This window comes from Monodon monoceros, unplaced genomic scaffold (assembly GCF_005190385.1).
Source record: "Monodon monoceros isolate NGI ecotype Baffin Bay Population unplaced genomic scaffold, NGI_Narwhal_1 Super_Scaffold_15, whole genome shotgun sequence".
Lineage (NCBI taxonomy): Eukaryota > Metazoa > Chordata > Mammalia > Artiodactyla > Monodontidae > Monodon > Monodon monoceros.
In genome coordinates, this window is record NW_021703771.1 from 19,236,867 (window position 1) to 19,253,787 (window position 16,921).

The 16,921-nt window shown below is 49.1% G+C and overlaps 1 protein-coding gene across 1 annotated transcript in view; it reads left to right on the forward strand.

Annotated features, from left to right (window-relative positions):
• Positions 1-2,501: 2,501 nt before the first annotated feature.
• Positions 2,502-16,921, forward strand: part of NT5E (5'-nucleotidase ecto) — a 45,051-nt gene continuing 30,631 nt past the window's right edge. Inside the window, exon 1 of the mRNA XM_029224136.1 lies at positions 2,502-2,949. Within this exon, the coding sequence (XP_029079969.1) occupies positions 2,611-2,949 (339 nt within the window). The 5' untranslated portion in view covers positions 2,502-2,610. The remainder of the gene's footprint in view (positions 2,950-16,921) is intronic.

The window sequence follows — 16,921 nt, forward strand, 5'->3', positions numbered from 1 at the left end:
AAAAATTAACTCAAAATGGATTGAAGACTTAAAACTATAAAACTCTTAGAAAAAAACATGGGAGAAAGCTTCATGACATCAGATCAGGCAATGATTTCTTGGATATGATACTAAAAACAGAGGCAACAGAAGAAAAAAATAGATAAATCTGACGTCATCAAAATATAAAACTCTGTGCAGCAATGGTATCAACAGAGTGAAAAGACACTCCATAGAATGGAAGAAAATATTCGTAAATCATATATCTCAGCAGTCCCCAACCTTTTTGGCACCAGGGACTGGTTTCGTGGAAGACAGCTTTTCCACAGACTGGGGTGGGGGTCAGGGGGGATGGTTGCGGGATGATTCAAGCGTGTTATGTTTATTGTGCACTTTATTTCTATTATTATTACATTGTAATATATAATGAAATAATTATACACCTCACCATAATGCTGACAGGAGGCGGAGCTCAGGCAGTAATGCGAGCAATGGGGAGCGGCTGTAAATACAGATGAAGCTTCACTCGCTGGCCTGCCGCTCACCTCCCACTGTGCGGCCCAGGTCCTAACAGGCCACGGACTGGTACTGGTAGGGGGGTTGGGGACCCCTGATATATCTGATAAAGAGTTAACACCCTGAATATATAAAGACTGCTACAACTCAACAACAACAACAAAAAAAACGCAAGTAATCCTATTAAAACATAGGCAAAGGACTTGAACAGACATTTCTCCAAGTAAGATATACAAATGGCCAATAAGCACATGAAAAGATGTTCAACGTCATCCATTATTAAGGAAATGAAAATCAAACCACAATGAGATACTACTTCAAACCGTTTAGGACAGCTATTAGCAAAAGCAGAAAATAAGTATTGGCAAGGATGTAGAGAAATTGGAGCCCTTGTGCATTGCTTAAGGAAATGTAAAATGGGGCAACCATTATAGAAGAAAGTATGCAGCTCCTCAAAAAATTAAACATAGAACTACCGTACATACGATCCAGCAATTCTACTGCTGGGTGTATACCCGAAAGAATTGAAAGCAGAGACTTGAACAGGTATTGTACCCCACATTCATAACAGCATTATTCACAACAGCCAAAAAGTGGAAACAACCCGTGTCCACCAATGGATGAATAGATAAACAAAATGTGGTATATACATATAATGGAATATTATTCAACCTTAATAAGAAAGTTCTGACACATGCTACAACCTTGAACAGCCATGTTTGAACCACTATACTAAGTGAAATGAGTCACAAAAGGACAAATTGTTTGATTCCGCTTGTATGAGATACCTAGAGTACTCAAATTCACAGAGACAGAAGGTGGAATGGTGGTTGCCAAGGGCTGAGGGAAGAGGGGAATGGGAAGTTATTTTTTAATGTCTATGGAGTTTCAGTTTGGGAAGATGAGAAAGTTCTGGAGATGGATGGTGGTGGTGGCTGCACAACGATGTGAACGTACTTAATGCCACTCAGCTGCACATTTAAAATGGTTAAAATGGTAAATTATGTTATGTATATTTTGTTCCCCAAAGCTTTAAAAAATACAGCAGGACTGGCTTGATGCATTTTGGAGAAGTGTGAGGACAACATAGGCTGTTCTTTAACGCATAAATAATGGGACACCTAGTAGGGGCTCCTTCCCTTCCCAAATTCGATTATTAACTGTACCCAGGAATCAATCTCTTAAACAGAGGGAAACTCTGCAGCAGTATTAAACTCGATTATAATGATGATTTGTTTACTGTATGCATTCCTATTAGCATTGCCTTCCTTGCCAGAAGTTTTGCCTTAAACACACACACACACACACACACACACCACACCATCCTTAAAACTTCCAAGAGCTACCGCGCACCGCTGCTGTTGTGTCGCTAAGGTTATAATCATCCATAAACGCGCGACTGGATTAGAATGATTTCTAGATTCTGAGATTCTACGTCTAATCAACGCACACTTGGTGTGTCCTTAAACTGGCAAGGGAGCAGTCACAGCTCACGACCCGTCTTTGGCTCCCACAGCCCCAAAAGCACAGCGCTCCCCTGTCTCCCTCATCTCGCCCTTCTTCCTTTCCACCTCCTCTCTTCCTCTTTCCTCTTTCGTTCTTTCAAGTGATGAGCTCGCGCAACCACAAACCCACTCACACAAACAAGGCATCCCTCTTTAGAAAAATTTTAAAGAGGCGAGAATCAGCAAGGACCTGGAAGCGGGGTGGACCCTCCAACTCCTCCCTCGCACCCCGTTAAGAACAGCCCACCGCCGGCGCCCAGGCTCCCCAGACGGGCCGGGCCCGCGGCCGGTGCCCGGTCCCCAGCGTGAACAGCTTCCCCACTGTTCCCGCCTGGAGCGGGTGCCAGCCGCCAGCCGCGCCCCGGCAGCCCGGCGGGCCGGGGTCGTATCGGGTGACCGCGCGGGCGTGCGCCTGGCCGTGGGGCCGGCCTCCGGGCCTCAGGAGAGCCCGCCCAGGCCCGGCCCCGCCTCGCCTCGCCCGCCCGCCGGCCCGCCCGCTCGCCGGCCCGATCTCTTGACTCCGGCGCCCTCCGCGCTCGCCACCGCACGCCTCCGCCCGCGCGGCTCGCCAGCACTCACCGCCCTCGCGCCCTCGCCGGCAGCTGCAGCCATGGGTCCCCGAGGCGCACGCGCCTCAGCGCTGAGGCTGCTCGCGCTGGGCGCGCTGCTGTGGCCCGCGGCAGGCGGCTGGGAGCTCACCATACTGCACACCAACGACGTGCACAGCCGGCTGGAGCAGACGAGCGAGGACTCTAGCAAGTGCGTCAACGCCAGCCGCTGCGTGGGCGGCGTGGCACGGCTCGCCACCAAGGTGCGCCAGATCCGCCGCACCGAGCCCCACGTGCTGTTTCTCGACGCCGGCGACCAGTACCAGGGTACCATCTGGTTCACCGTGTACAAGGGCGCCGAGGTGGCGCACTTCATGAACGCCCTGAGCTACGATGCCATGGTAAGAAGGCGAGCCCGGGAAGCTCGGGAGCCCCCTGGGTAGAGTCCCCGGACCGAGAGAGAAGCCGGGGTGGAGGAGCCGCCGACGGCGAGGCACGGGTGGCGAGCCTGGGACCAGGGCGCAGAGCGATGTGGGGAGAAAGCGAGACTCCCCGTCAGTGTGCCAGGTGGACGCAGACATAGACGTCCCTTGGCCGATTCGTCTTAAACGGACTGATGTTGCTGCACCCTCACCGTGAGATGGGGCATTTCGAGGAGCGGGGCCCAGCCCTGCCAGTGAGGGCGTTCCGCTGGGGTGCGTGGGACCCCAATTATCCAGAGCCTGGGACCGAGGTAGACTCGTCACGAACCTCTCATTTACTGGTCGGTCTTTCGAAGAATGCTTTATCTCGATTTACCAATAATTGGAAGTGAAACTAACTCAGGGTCAAAGAGGTTGAGGGCATTATGCAGGTCACCCAGCTCGAGAATAGGGAGACAGGTTAAGAATGGACTCCAGAACCCTTTGACCCCGCAGCTTCAGCATATTTAAGCTGGCAGACTTGGGAAAAAGGCTGGGCACCTTCTGTGTGCAATTGACTTTCTCTCTGCCGCAGTTCCTTCCTCTGTAATATGGGGGTAATAATTCTATCTACTTCAGAGGATTGCCTAGCACATAGTATGGCCTCTTTAAATGTTAGTTCTTATTATTACCAGACCCTGCTGTAGAGGTTTAAACACAGAAAGAAAGAAACTTCGAGAGGAGGCCAAAATGCTGAAAACACTGGGTTTCAAAGGATTTCAGTAAAACCAGTTGAGCAGAAGAGATTTAGGAAGAGAGTCCAGCTTAAGAGATGAGAGGCTCTTAAAACATGGGCAAGAGTTTAAGTCCAAGTTCCCCAGTGCTCTGTTAAAGGTGGTGCCTTATTGGTTAGACTGAATTCTAGAAAAGGAGCAGAGAGGAGTTAGTTACACAGTAATAAATAGGTATGACTTTTGTAAGTCAAACCAGCACCAAGTTTAACCCTGTGTAAAATCCTAGAATAAAGGGATTCTGTGGAGAAACTGGGGGCAAGAAATCCTAGGAGCTTTAGAAGAACAGAGCAGGGGTCCAGGGAAATCTGTGAAGTCCATGTGTGTGCATCTGGAAGGCAGGGAGAGGTGTGGTACAGGCTGGAATACAGAGGGCTAATGGCACACTTTGTATCAGAAGAGCACAGAGGTCAGCAAAGCACAGTGCTGTATTTCCCCCACCCCCCCACCCCAGCTGGAAACTTGGAGAGAGGAGGACAGGAGAAGATAAGAGGGTAGTTGTTTTGTTTGGGGGGGGGTTTCCAAAAAAGCTCATTGTAGAGAGATGAAAGAAGGGCAGAGAGCTCTCCTCTCCATTCTGATCGTTGGTTTTAAGGTTATCAGCGATGCTCAAAGCAGCAGCAATACAAAGGGACCCCTGAGCCCCAGAGTTTATCTGGGGAGCTCGCCAGCATCTGGACTCCACCAAAGACTCGTGGGTCCCAAGAAATCCGTGAGTGGCCTCTTCGCGTTCTTATCTCCGCAGCTCAACCTGCCTGATGCTTTGCCCTAAGGTAACAGCAGAATAAATATTTATAATATTAACCTGTTACTAGCCTACGTTGACATTTCCTCTGAGGAAGAATAAACCTTACATAAGTTTGTTTTGATTTCATGTATAAACCACAACTTTCTAAACTTTTCTTTTTGTGTCACTCTTTTCTCCACAGTTGTGTAGACTCTTTTTGGTGAAAAAATGATGGATAATTCCTAGTTTTCTTGAATAGTAATGTTTTTCTCTTTAAGTCAAATTAAGCTCACGGTGTTAGTCATCATATCAAGTGTTTATGAAGGATTCTGGGTAAAGCCAAAGCAGTCTGCTGCAAGTTACAGCCCATCACCACAGGGAACTTTTAGAATACTTTCTATTGGATGGAATTACTTTCTTTTCAGTTTCGCTAAGAATAATTGGACTGGAGCCTGAGGAAAACTAGGCAGCTTGTATAATGTTGGCAGCGGGTAAGGAGGGAGAGGAGGGTCAACAGCCAGGGTCCTGATAGCATCTTATCAGACTTACTCTGTGCAGTTCTGGGGTTTGACAAACATGATTTGACCTGCGTAAAATCCTAGTTCTCGCGTTGCTTTAACAAAGCTCTGCTGTGTTCTGGGTTTACAGAGGTTTTTCACTGTCATTTTGCTTATACTGCTCTCAGGGAATTTATCGCTTTTCTGCTGTTAATGTTCCTCCCATGCCCACCCACCTGCCGCTACATCTTGACTCCCCGGAAGCTGGAGATTTAGATCAGCGTGGAAAACAGTTGTGCAGGGGCGTCTCCAGTTCTCTAGAAACTGGACCTGGTTTGAGGAGCAGCCACATCTAAGGATGCGTGGGTCTGGAGGGCAAAGAGGAAGCTACTAGAATCTAGCTTAACCTCAGGAGTACCCTAGACCTCTGGACCCGTGTGTCCCAGGGAGAGAGCTGGGGGGGGGGCGGTTCTGATAGCTCTGGAGCCTAGGGCAAGCCTGGGGAAGACCCCTGGACCCAGCTGCCAGGCAGAAAACTCTAGAGGGAGAATGTCACAAGTCGCTAGTTGGTGTCGCTTTATTGGCAGAGGGACAGGAAGACAGCTCAGATGTGCATCCGATGTGCATCACCATGTGATTTTGGCACGTTGCTTTCTCTGAGTGTCCTGTTTCCAACTGCAAAACAGGAGGGATCACCCCTACCCAACGGTGTAGGAGTTTTGCAGGCGATACATGAGATAATAAATGTACAAACCCCTAGCACCCTCCTGGCTCAGAGTACTCAGTAAAGGTTAGCTCTATGTGCCCGGCCAAAAAAAGCAAAAGTTGTGAGGAATGGGGGTTTGGGTTTTCAGCTCTCAGTTTAATCTGATTCTGACTGCCCTGCACAGCCTACCACCTTCCTCCGGCCCCTCCACCATCTCTTCTAAGTCCCATTGCCTGAACTAATTTTTTTGTACATTTTTAAAAAAAATTTTATTTTAAAAAAATTATTTTTAAATGCTAATCATGTACCACCATGTAGCAGTTTGTATTTGCAGGGCTCACCAGAGGTTTGATGATTTTTTTTTTTTTGGACTGAGCTATTAATGTTTCCTCATTGCGTGGTGTCACTCTGTATCTACCCCATACGTACACTGTGCATCCTGCTCCATGGAGACCTCCACACATTTTAGCATCTGCTCCCCCATGATGGGTTTGGAGATCGCACACATCGTGCTGCAGTTCCACAAATGCGCTGCCCCGAGCAGCCTCCTGCGGGTCCCGCCTGTGAGGATTTCTTTGGGATCCATACCCAAGGGCAGAATTGCTGGCCACAGGGACTGCACTGTAAGGACCGCCAGACTGCTTTCCTGGAGCCCTCTACTCAGCACCCCCACCCCCAGGCAGATGTGACCCCCGCATCCTTACCCCCGCTTTGCATCATTCTCCAGCTTTCCAGGAGGTGTAAAATGACATCTCATTGTTTGAGCTTGTATTTTTCTAATAACTAGTGAATTTGATATGTTTGTTAACTTTGGTGTTTCCTCTTCCCTAATTGCATGTTCACATACTTTGCTCTATTTTTAAAAATTAGGTTTGCTCTATATTTCCTGATTTTCAGGAATTCTAAGTGTTGATCTGTAATCAAGTTTAGACCTTGCAAATATCTTCTATTTAGGTTTAGTAATTTTGTCTGTAGTGTCTTTTCACTGAACACAAATCCTCCACTTGGTATAATCAAATTAATTTTTGTTTTGTCTGTGTGTGTGTGTGGTTTGTGCTTTTGAAAGTTTACACAAGACTTTGTTCATTTGGAGCTTGTCACCCCCAGCGCTCGTCCCCAGAATTCAGAGATGGGTACCGTTCTCTCTGCCTTTGAGAGATAATGAATCTATAATCTGGGGCTATGCCATTCAGCAGTCTGGGTCATCAGTTCCTGAGGATCTGTAAAATCTGAGGTTCCTTACATCTCTAAACCAATGGCGTCCTAAGAAATGTTTTGATTCCATTTTTTTAAATTTATTTTATTTATTTATTTTTTGTTTATTTATTTATTTTTGGCTGTGTTGGGTCTTCATTGCCCCGCGCGAGCTTCTCTCTATTTATTTCCTTTTTAAAAAAATTTTTTTTGGCTGCGTCGGGTCTTTGTTACGGTGCACAGGCTTCTCTGTAGTTGTGGTTCACGGGCTTCCCTCTAGTTGTGGCGTGCGGGATTTCTCTCTCTAGTTGTGGCGCACGGGCTCCAGGGCGCATGGACTCTGTAGTTTGTGGCACACAGGCTCTCTAGTTGAGGCGTGCAGGCTCAGAAGTTGTGGTGCGCAGGCTTCATTGCCCCGCGGCATGTGGGATCTTAGTTCCCTGCCCAGGGATCAGACCTGCGACCCCTGCATTGGAAAGCAGATTCTTTATCACTGGACCACCAGGGAAGTCCCTTGATTCCATTTTGATTTAGTGAAGGGGCAGGAGGATGAAGCACAGGTGCAGAGGCAGGAATCTGCACGATGGATCAGCCCGGACCAGAGCAAGGTGGCAGGAATCAGGGGAGGTGAGATTGTGTACGGTTTACAGGCCACCCTGAAAAGTGTGGGCTCTCCTCTGTTGCCATGGGGAGCCACTGGAGGTTTCTGAGTAGAGGGACTGGTTAATAAAAAATAAACATTTTGTCTTTGTCTGCAGCTCCTGGCACATAGCTCCCCAAACTCTTGGGGATGAGTGATGAGTGTCCTTTGTATGCTAATGAGGTGATTGATAGCTGGGAACCCCTAGGCAGCTTCAGAATGAGGGCTGGTGGCCAGAAAGACGGAGCCAGGATTAGAGGGTAGGAACTTTCAACCTCTGGGGAGGGGAGGGGCCCTGGAGATTGAACTAATCACCAATTGTCAGTGATTTAATCAATCATGTCAGTGTGATGAAACCTCCATAAAAACTCCTAAATGGTAAACACATTGAGGTGCCCGGAGGGTGGTGTGCTCAAAGAGGCCATGTGCACCCCTCTACTTGTACATCTTGTACCATGCATGTCTTCCATTTGGCTGTTCCTGAGTTGTATCCTTTAAAATACACCAGTAACAGTAACCAAAGCACTTTCCTGCATCCTGTGAGTGGTTCTAGCAAATTATCAAGCCTGTGGAGGGGCCGTGGGAATCCTTGATTTATAGCTGATGGGTCAGAAGTACAAGTGACCCAAGACTTGCAGCTGGCATCTGACGGGGCAGGCTTGTGGCTCTGAGCCTGGGATTTGTGATCTGATGCTCACTCCAGGTAGACAGTGTCAAAATGGAATTGAATTGTTGGACACACAGTTGGTAACCGCAGAGAACTAGAGAACTGGTTGATGTGAGAAGATACCTCCCAGCAACAGAAGGAAATCCTAGTTTTGGAAGATGAACAGAAATGGATGGGAGGGCGAAGATACAAGAGAAGAGGAGGGGAGAAGGGGCTGGGCAGCGGTCTAGGTGGGAGATGATGGGCCCTGAATGCAACCCGGCAAAGTGCTCACGTGCCCACGGCGCAGAAAGCCAAACTCTGACAGCGGGAGTTTGCGTCAAAGTCAAGATTTATTGCAGGGCGCCAAGCAAGGGAGTGGGAGATGAGCCTCAGATCCACTCCAGCTTAGACTTTGAGTTACTGGTGTTTTTAAAGGGGATGAACAAAGAAGCTGGGATTAATCATTGTCTTGTGACATTTCTTAATCACAGTTTCTGGAGTCAGGGTGTCTCCGGTTTACGATTCTCTGGCCAGGTGGTCCATGGCTCCAGGGCCTGTTAGGAGAACAACCTGAGTTTGTACGTTAATGATGAAATCTGCAACGGGCCATCTTCTTCCTCTGACTCTGGTTGATTACTGTTCAGTTAGCACGTGGTTGAGGTCAGAGGGGACAAGAAAGGGAATAAAGTTTTGAACAGAGAGATTAATCATAAACTCAGTAAGGGAACTCGGTTTTAGGGGGACTCTGGTTCGGAACTATGGTGACGGGGAAAGAAAGGCTGAAGCCACTGGGACCAGTTTCAGTAGGTAGGCAGCGTGGCACAGGGCTGTGAGGGTGAACTCGGGGTGACTGTCTGGGATCAGGTCCCCTTTCTACCACTTAAAATCTAAGGGCTGTGAGCAGGTTCTTGGACCTCGTGGAGCCTTCCTTTCCGCAGGAGTAAGGTGGGTGTGATGGCGGTCTTCCCCCCATAGATTGCTGTGGGGTTTAAAGGAGATGATAATGCATGGAAAGTTCTTTGCACAGTGCTAGCCACGGTCACCTTCTGTTGGCAGGAGTGGCTCAGGAGAGGTTATAATCAAAAGATGACTAAGAGGGTTCAAGCCACGGACACGGGGAGAGTCAGCATTGTTTAACACTACACCTCAGGAGTGCAGAGGTGTAGTAAGCTTACCCCCTGACAGCTGAAGCCTGTTATTTCCAGCTAAAGGCGTTTCCTGAACTTACTGGACATGCTTGTCCCCTGTAGGGCTGTGGCAGACAGAAGCGGTGGAAAGAGATCTGGACAGGACCTCAGGACACCCAGGTTTTACTTCTTGGCTTTTGCAGGTCATTATCTATGTGGGTTTGGGCAGCAGATTCCTCCTCTATGAAACAGAGCATTTGGAGAGGGTGGTCTGCCCCTGTCATTCTCAGCGCCTCAGCCCTTGCCGTCTGCCTTGCTTCTAATCTGCCAACATAGCTCGCTTGGTGCTGGCACTGAATTTTACGCACAAGTCTTAAGTTTGCCTGACAACGTTCTTATTTCCCCTTCACAAGCCCTTTCATGGCGGCTCTTTCCTTGTGGAGGGAGGGCTTGGGTCTTCTCCCAGGTACCTGCAGGTGGCCACCGCTTCCAGACAAACAGGTTCCCAGGATTTTGGATGGAGGGTTACCTTCTTCGTAATAGAAGGCGGTGGCCACAACGGGAGGATGATGAACCCAGGTTCAAGCCTGCTGTCTGTGAGGTTCTTTTATTCACTCAGTCCACAGATATTCACTAGGCATTGGCCTGTGCCAGGCTTTGTGCTGAGTGCTTCGGGCAGTAAACAAGACCTGCCAGGGTGAAACTTACTGTTCAGTGGAGGGGACCATGCCCGCCTGAGCCCTTAACCACATAAAGAGGCTGGGTAGGGCCTATGAAGGGGGGGAGGGGGGAGGAGCAAAGCAAAGCAAAAATGACTGAAATTCTAATACCTGTGCAAAGGGATTCTCCAACTAAACATCTTGTCTGCAGAAGACAATGCCCGGGTACCATATGTGCCCAAATCAACAGTGGGCATGTTTCCCCTCCTCCCCAGAAAACCAATCCCTAAGCAAAGAGAAGTCACCTTATATTCAAGTGGTTAATGACAAAGCCTCTCATATGGAGGAAACTAAATGAGTTTATCTTCAATAACAAAGCAGATGTTCTGGGAAGACAGACTAGCCTTGCTGGTTTGGGAAGCTTGAAAGAGATATCTAATGGCAGCGGGGATTTTGTTGTCCTCTTTTTAAAAGCAAAGAAAGTTGGTAGCTTTTCCTAGAGCTCAGACCTCAGAAGTTGTACATGTCTAGTGGGTTGTGGATCCTCGGGCCTCAGTGATGTGAACATTCACCCCCCGACCCCGACCCTGTCCTGTGGCTGTGGTCCCGGACCTTACGCTTCCTGTTCCAGTCTGAGTTTCCACACCAGAGCTGGGCTGGGTGAGACCAGCCTCAGGCACGGAGAGGAGGAAACAAAGGCAGATTCTTAGCTCATCTTGTCCTAGCCATCTGTGTTTTCTTAACTGAAAAGGGAAAGGAACCAAACAAATCCCACAGCAGATTGACAGTGTTCCCCACTTCACTCACAGACGCCTCTGAATGCTGTGTAAGCTCCTTCCCTGGCTGTGTTCTTCAGCTGTGTTACCAGAACTTGAAAATCCTCTTGACACTTCTTTTCCCTCACCTGAATAGTTGGTTCTATATAGAATCCAAACATTAGCTGGAGCCTTCTAGCTCCTCCGAGATGTAGTTAAACCTGCCTGGAACCCAATTAGTTGAGCAGGTGATTCTAAAGGTAACAATGGTATGGGTATTTTGCATGTACAGAGAGCTTATATGGCAAATGTGAAATGCTGTCTGTTCAGTACTTGTTTGTTCAGTCATTCATTCAGCGAACATTGAGGTGCAGGAAAGCTGGATTAAGTCCGGGGATCTTTTCTGCTATTCAATCAGGTGCCACATTCACCTGCCAGGGCCTAAAACTGGGGGTGTGGAGTGCAACCCAACACCAGAAGTGGCCACAGCGCCAGAAATGTACCACCCAAACCAGACCTACCTTGTGATCCTTCCCACTTACGGGTGTTGCTGAGTCTCCCTGAGTGATTGGCAGCTGAGCCCTGTTGTGTGATAGACCAGATTCTCTCCTAACCCTTAAATTATAGGGTTTCCTGCAGACTCCTTCATGGGATGAGCTAGTGTCTAAATGACTCACTAAATTCATGTGTTGCAAATTTCTGACAAATGGCTTTTTGACGTTATCACAATTGAGTTCTGCGGATTAAAACAAATTCTTTTCTTCTGTGTGATGCATCCTGCACTGCTCTTAAATCAATTCTTCTTTCCTTCGTTTTTCTTCCACCTGGATTTAAGCTTCTTGTCTTCACTGGGAACATTTTTGACTATCTCAGCTGTCATGTCTTCATCCCCTCATTTGTTAATATAGCTGATGTCATTTGCCTGGGAGCTTCCCCTGACCAGGTGAAGCTCACACTTGGAGCCCTGTCCATCCTTAACGGGCAGGGCGGGCCTGCGTCTTTCCCAGGCTCTCTCACACACGTCCCCGTCTGTGGTTCCCACTTGCTTGATGGATGCATGGACGGATGTGTTTATGTCACGCTCTCTCCCTGTCTGCCCTACCCTTCCTAAGGACAAGGACCAGGGCCATGTTGCTTGGCACTGTAGAAATCTGGAAGAAACCGGTGGGTTGTTGAGTGATACTCATCCCTTCCAGAGGCTTGTATTTTTCTATAATCTCTTCCATTATGGTTTTTCATAGGATACTGAACATAGTTCTCTGTGCCCTATAGTAGGACATTGCTGCTTATCCATTCTGTGTATAATAATTATTTTTTATTTCTTTATAATTTTTTATTGAAGTATAGTTGATTTACAATGTAGTGTTCATTACTGCTGTACAGCAAAGGGATTCAGTTGTACATGTATATATATACATTCTTTTCTTTCTATATCCTTTTACATCATGGTTTACAGGTGCTTGTATTAGCGGCAGTTTGGCAGAATAGTTAAGGTCCCGGATGCTAAAGCCTCGCTTTGTTCAAACCCCAGCTCTGCCGCTTGCTAGCTGTGGAAGCCCCATGCCTTAGTTTTCCCATCTCTATAAAGGACAAATAATAGCACCTACCTCATATCATTGTAAGAATTGAATGAGTTCATGTGTGAACAGGGCTTGGCCATGTAGCATGAAAGTCTTAACTATTAGTATTTCTTTTTGTCATTTTTTTGTCTTTAAAATTTTTTCTCTTTCTTGAAATTCCCTCATGTCAAATTCACTGGTAATTTTCACAGTTCTTTGTAGACAAAACTGGGGCTATGAAATGTCCCCTTTCTAATTCAGATACCCTATAGGTATCCTTTGATAGACCAAAGAGTTGATCCCCTTGGTAGATTCCCAATAGAAAGACACTTCAAAAAGTTCCATTTTCTTCCCAACTGCCATCATGAAATCTGTACAGCATTCACATGTGCAAGACAAGACACTTTGTCAGAAAACTTTGTTTAAAAATCTATTCACCAACAAATGCCCATAAGATATTAGTGGAAATATAAATTAAAACACAGGGGGGACTTCCCTGGTGGCACAGTGGTGGGAAGCAGCCGCATAGCACAGGGAGATCAGCTCGGTGCTTTGTGACCACCTAGAGGGGTGGGATTGGGAGACGCAAGAGGGAGGGGATATGGGGATATATGTATATGTATAGCTGATTCACTTTGTTATAAAGCAGAAACTAACACACAATTGTAAAGCAATTATACTCCAATAAAGATGTTAAAAGAGAAAAAAAGAATCCGCATGCTAATGCAGGGGACATGGGTTCGATCCCTGGTCCGGGAGGATCCCACATGCCGCGGAGCAGCTAAGCCCGTGCACCCCAACTACTGAGCCTGCGCTCTAGAGCCCGCGAGCCACAACTACTGAGCCCGTACGCCACAACTACAGAAGCCCGTGCACCTAGAGCCCGTGCTCCGCAACAAGAGAAGCCATCGCAATGAGAAGCCGGCACCACAACGAAGAGTAGCCCCCGCTCACCGCAACTAGAGAAAGCCCGCGCGCAGCAACGAAGACCCAATGCAGTCCAAAATAAATAAATTAATTAATTAAAAAACACACACACACAGGAAATGAAATGAGGACCAGGCGATGAATTGTGAAGCAGTTGGCTAAGCTTCCAAGCTTACTGTCTGGTTCACCTGCTTCCAAGCAATTTGGTTTCTCTTGTTTGACAACTAAATATCACTTAACTACTATTTACCAAGTGTTTTTATATCCTGCCTTCTACTGAAAAGTTTCAGTGGCTCACTTACCAAATCATAGGTGAAAATGGAGCCTGTTTGAAAGAAGCAGGTGGTTTTATTATCCGTTCAGTAAACACCTGCAGGGCGCTGGTGCCAGGCGCTCATCTGGCATCACCAAGGACACTGTGACAGTCGACACCACTCCTGCCTCCGGGAGAAAGATGTGTGGACAGCGGCAGCGAGGTGTGACGGATGTGGCTGGAGGGTTGTCTGCGGTCATGGCACCACGAAAGGCTTCTCACGGAGCTCACCTTGGGCTGCATCTAAGGCAGCTCATTGCATGCAGGTGGATTAGTGTTCCTGGAACTGAGGGCACCTGGTCTGGCAGAAAAAACGCGAGAGCTCAGGGAGATCAGGGAGGGGCTCGCTCATACGGCGTCCGAGGAGGCAGGGCTGGGGTTTCGGTGGGCAGGGGGGGAGCCTCGCAGAGACTCACACCAGGGCTAGAAGCAGTCGGGTGGGTGTTTGGGGACGCGCGTTCTGGGGGCCCGCGGGCTGTGGTCGAGAGGTGTGTGAGCCTGGCGACCAGACACCGGCTCGGAGACTCTGGAAAGGTGTGGGTGAAGAGCGATGAGGCAGAGTGGGGCATTGGGAGCGCAGAGAGGAGGGGAGCCCTGGCGGTGGCGGTGCAGGAGCAACGGGGCTTGGTGGCTGATGGGTCGTGAGGGGAAGGGAGGGTCGCCCGGGTGTTGCAGAGCTTCTCTAGGGGTTTCTCTGAGGTTGTGGAGACTCTTTCCCAACACCTGGGATCACGTGCATCCTCACAAGCATCTCCTTCACTGGCTTACTGAGGGTAGGTTCCTGCTGGAGGTTGATGGCGGGATAGGGGGCAGCGGGGAGCCATGGGGAGGTTGGGAGAGCCGGCAGTGAGCACCAGGTCACTCCCAGGCAACTCCGTGGAGCACGTCCTGCCTTGATTTTTGTAGGAAGAGTCAGCTGTGTGTAGGAGAAGGACATTTGATGGAGATTTTTCTGCTCAGTCATTTATTCATGCTCTGCTCCAGGGACTGTGCTGGGTGATACGGGGACTCAGTGGGCAGTTGTGGGGTCTGCTAGGGCTGCCTGAGGGGGACCTTCAGAGCAGAGAAGGACAGCTAACTCAGGGACGACCACGAGGGTTTGGGGAAGTCTTTCTTCCAGAAGGACCATCAGACTTCAGGAGCTAAGGCCATTAGTTGAATAAGGTAGTAAAGGCCTGGCATGGGAAAGGAATGTTCTGTCTCCCTATGTATGTATCAATCGATCATCTTTTATGCATCATATACAGAGGGACAGAGATCCGTGAGAGCATGGAAAAGTACGAGTAGTCAGGATTTTATTTCGAGGGCTCACCCTGTACTAGGTCTTATGCGAAACCCATTACATCCAAGCATAGAGGTGAAGAAGGTTGGAGTCAGAAGTGGCTCTGGTCCCAGCTCCACCGCTTACTAATCGTGTGACCTTGAACGATTGATTTAATGTCTGTAGAGCTCAGTTGTTCTCTGTAACATGAGGATAGTAATAATACCAACGTCACAGCAGGAAACCAGCTTTGCTCTGCAGACTCACCTTGCATGGTATGTGGCAAGTGCTTAGTAAATGCCGGCTCATTTTCATTTCATTACGACTTTTGTTTTATTCATTGACTGTTCTTCCTCGTTAGTGATGGTGCCACGCCTGACTGCTGCCTGGGGGTGGGTGTCAGAGGGAGGCTGAAGGGGAAGGCGAGACCAGACCTCAAAGAGCTCAGGACATTGAACTTTATCACAAAGGCAGTGGGGAGCCTCTGTGGGACCTTAAGGTCGGACGGACAAGTTCAGATTTGCGTTTTGGAAAGATGATTCTGGCAGCAAGATGCGTGCAGGATGGTTCAGAGAAGGCGATGGTGGTAGCTGGAGGCCCGGCTGGGAAGCTGTTGCAGTTCCCAGAAGGAGTGGCCAGGGCGCAGGCAGGTGGGAGCAATGGGGTGGGCTGAACCGGAGCATTTAGCCAAAGTGAAGGGATGCTGCTGGGAGGTGTGGGAGAGGCTGCGAGGGGGAGGGATTCAGCTGCCCCGGGGCTTCTGGCTGTACTGACTTGGAAGATGATAGCACCTGGACCAAGATGGGAATCCCAGAGGCAGGGGCTTTTTTTTTTTTTTTTTCCTGCGGTACGCGGGCCTCTCACTGTTGTGGCCTCTCCCGTTGCGGAGCACAGGCTCCGGAGGCACAGGCCCAGCGGCCATGGCTCACGGGCCCAGCCGCTCCGCGGCATGTGGGATCCTCCCGGACCAGGGCACAAACCCGTGTCCCCTGCATCGGCAGGCGGACTCTCAACCACTGCGCCACCAGGGAAGCCCGAGGTAGGGGCTTTGAACCAGGTGAGCTTGGGGTTCCTGTAAGACCCTGGAGGGCAATGTCCACGTGGCAGCCGGACAGACAGATGAAGAGTCAGGAGAAAAGACAGGGCAGCAGATGTTCAGTTTGGAGTGGAAGGTGTGAGTGCCAGGGAGATATTTCGGGCACCTGTGCACCGCTCCGAGCACCCGGATCAGGGCTCCTCTCCCCACAGGGCAGAGAGGGGAAAAGGCAGCCAAGGTCACCACTTTCAGGGCATTACACTCAAGTCCAAGGAGGAGACACCAGGCAAGACAAATAAAGGAAAAATGTAACTTCAGCTGTTGCTGAGTGCTAGCAATATAATGATAAAGTGTAAGGCGGCTGACTTATTGGATAATCTCTCGGGAAGAGCTGTAGGAACATTCATTTTTTAAAAAAACTTTACAGCTAAGCAAGATAATTATTGTAACCTCATAAGGCAGACATATTTCACCATAGGAAAGAACCATAATGTTCTAAGAATAGAAGAGAAAAAGGCAATTACCGAAGACTGGGAGAACCTTTAACTCGGTCAGCCTTTAAGAGGGAAGCAGTTAGGTAAGAGGAAGAAGTAAAAATGAGCAGATACTCAGAGATGGGGGGAAAAGGCAAGTTCAGAAATTCTGAGTTCGGTCGGAGAGACAGGGCACACGGGAACATGAAGACACTGTGCTGCTTTCTCCGTGGAGAAGCAGTGCACGTGAGGACACGACACACATGGCCCTTTGAGCCCAGGCACCCAGGGGGCACCTGCCGGGCAGGTGAGGGGTTCCAGGGCTGAGCAGGGTGGAGGTGGTGGGACACAGTGGCTCAGGGAGTCCTCCACGCGGGGAGGACCCCACGGGCATGCAGAGCGCGCCGCTGCGGAGGGGAGCGTGCAGGAAGGAGAAGGGCAGGGCAGTAAGAGAATATGGGGGGGGGTGTTCATTTAGACAGAGGGGTCACCCGCCAGCACTTCCAGGCCTGTTCTCAGATGACCCTCAAGGTGGAGCAAAATCGGGTGTGGTGTTGAGAAAGTTTGAGACTCACTGGTTTAAGTACTAAGTTAGCAAATCAGCCTTGGCAGCCAGAGCAGGTGGGTGCGTGCCCCCAGGAGGTGGGCTTCTTCCAGG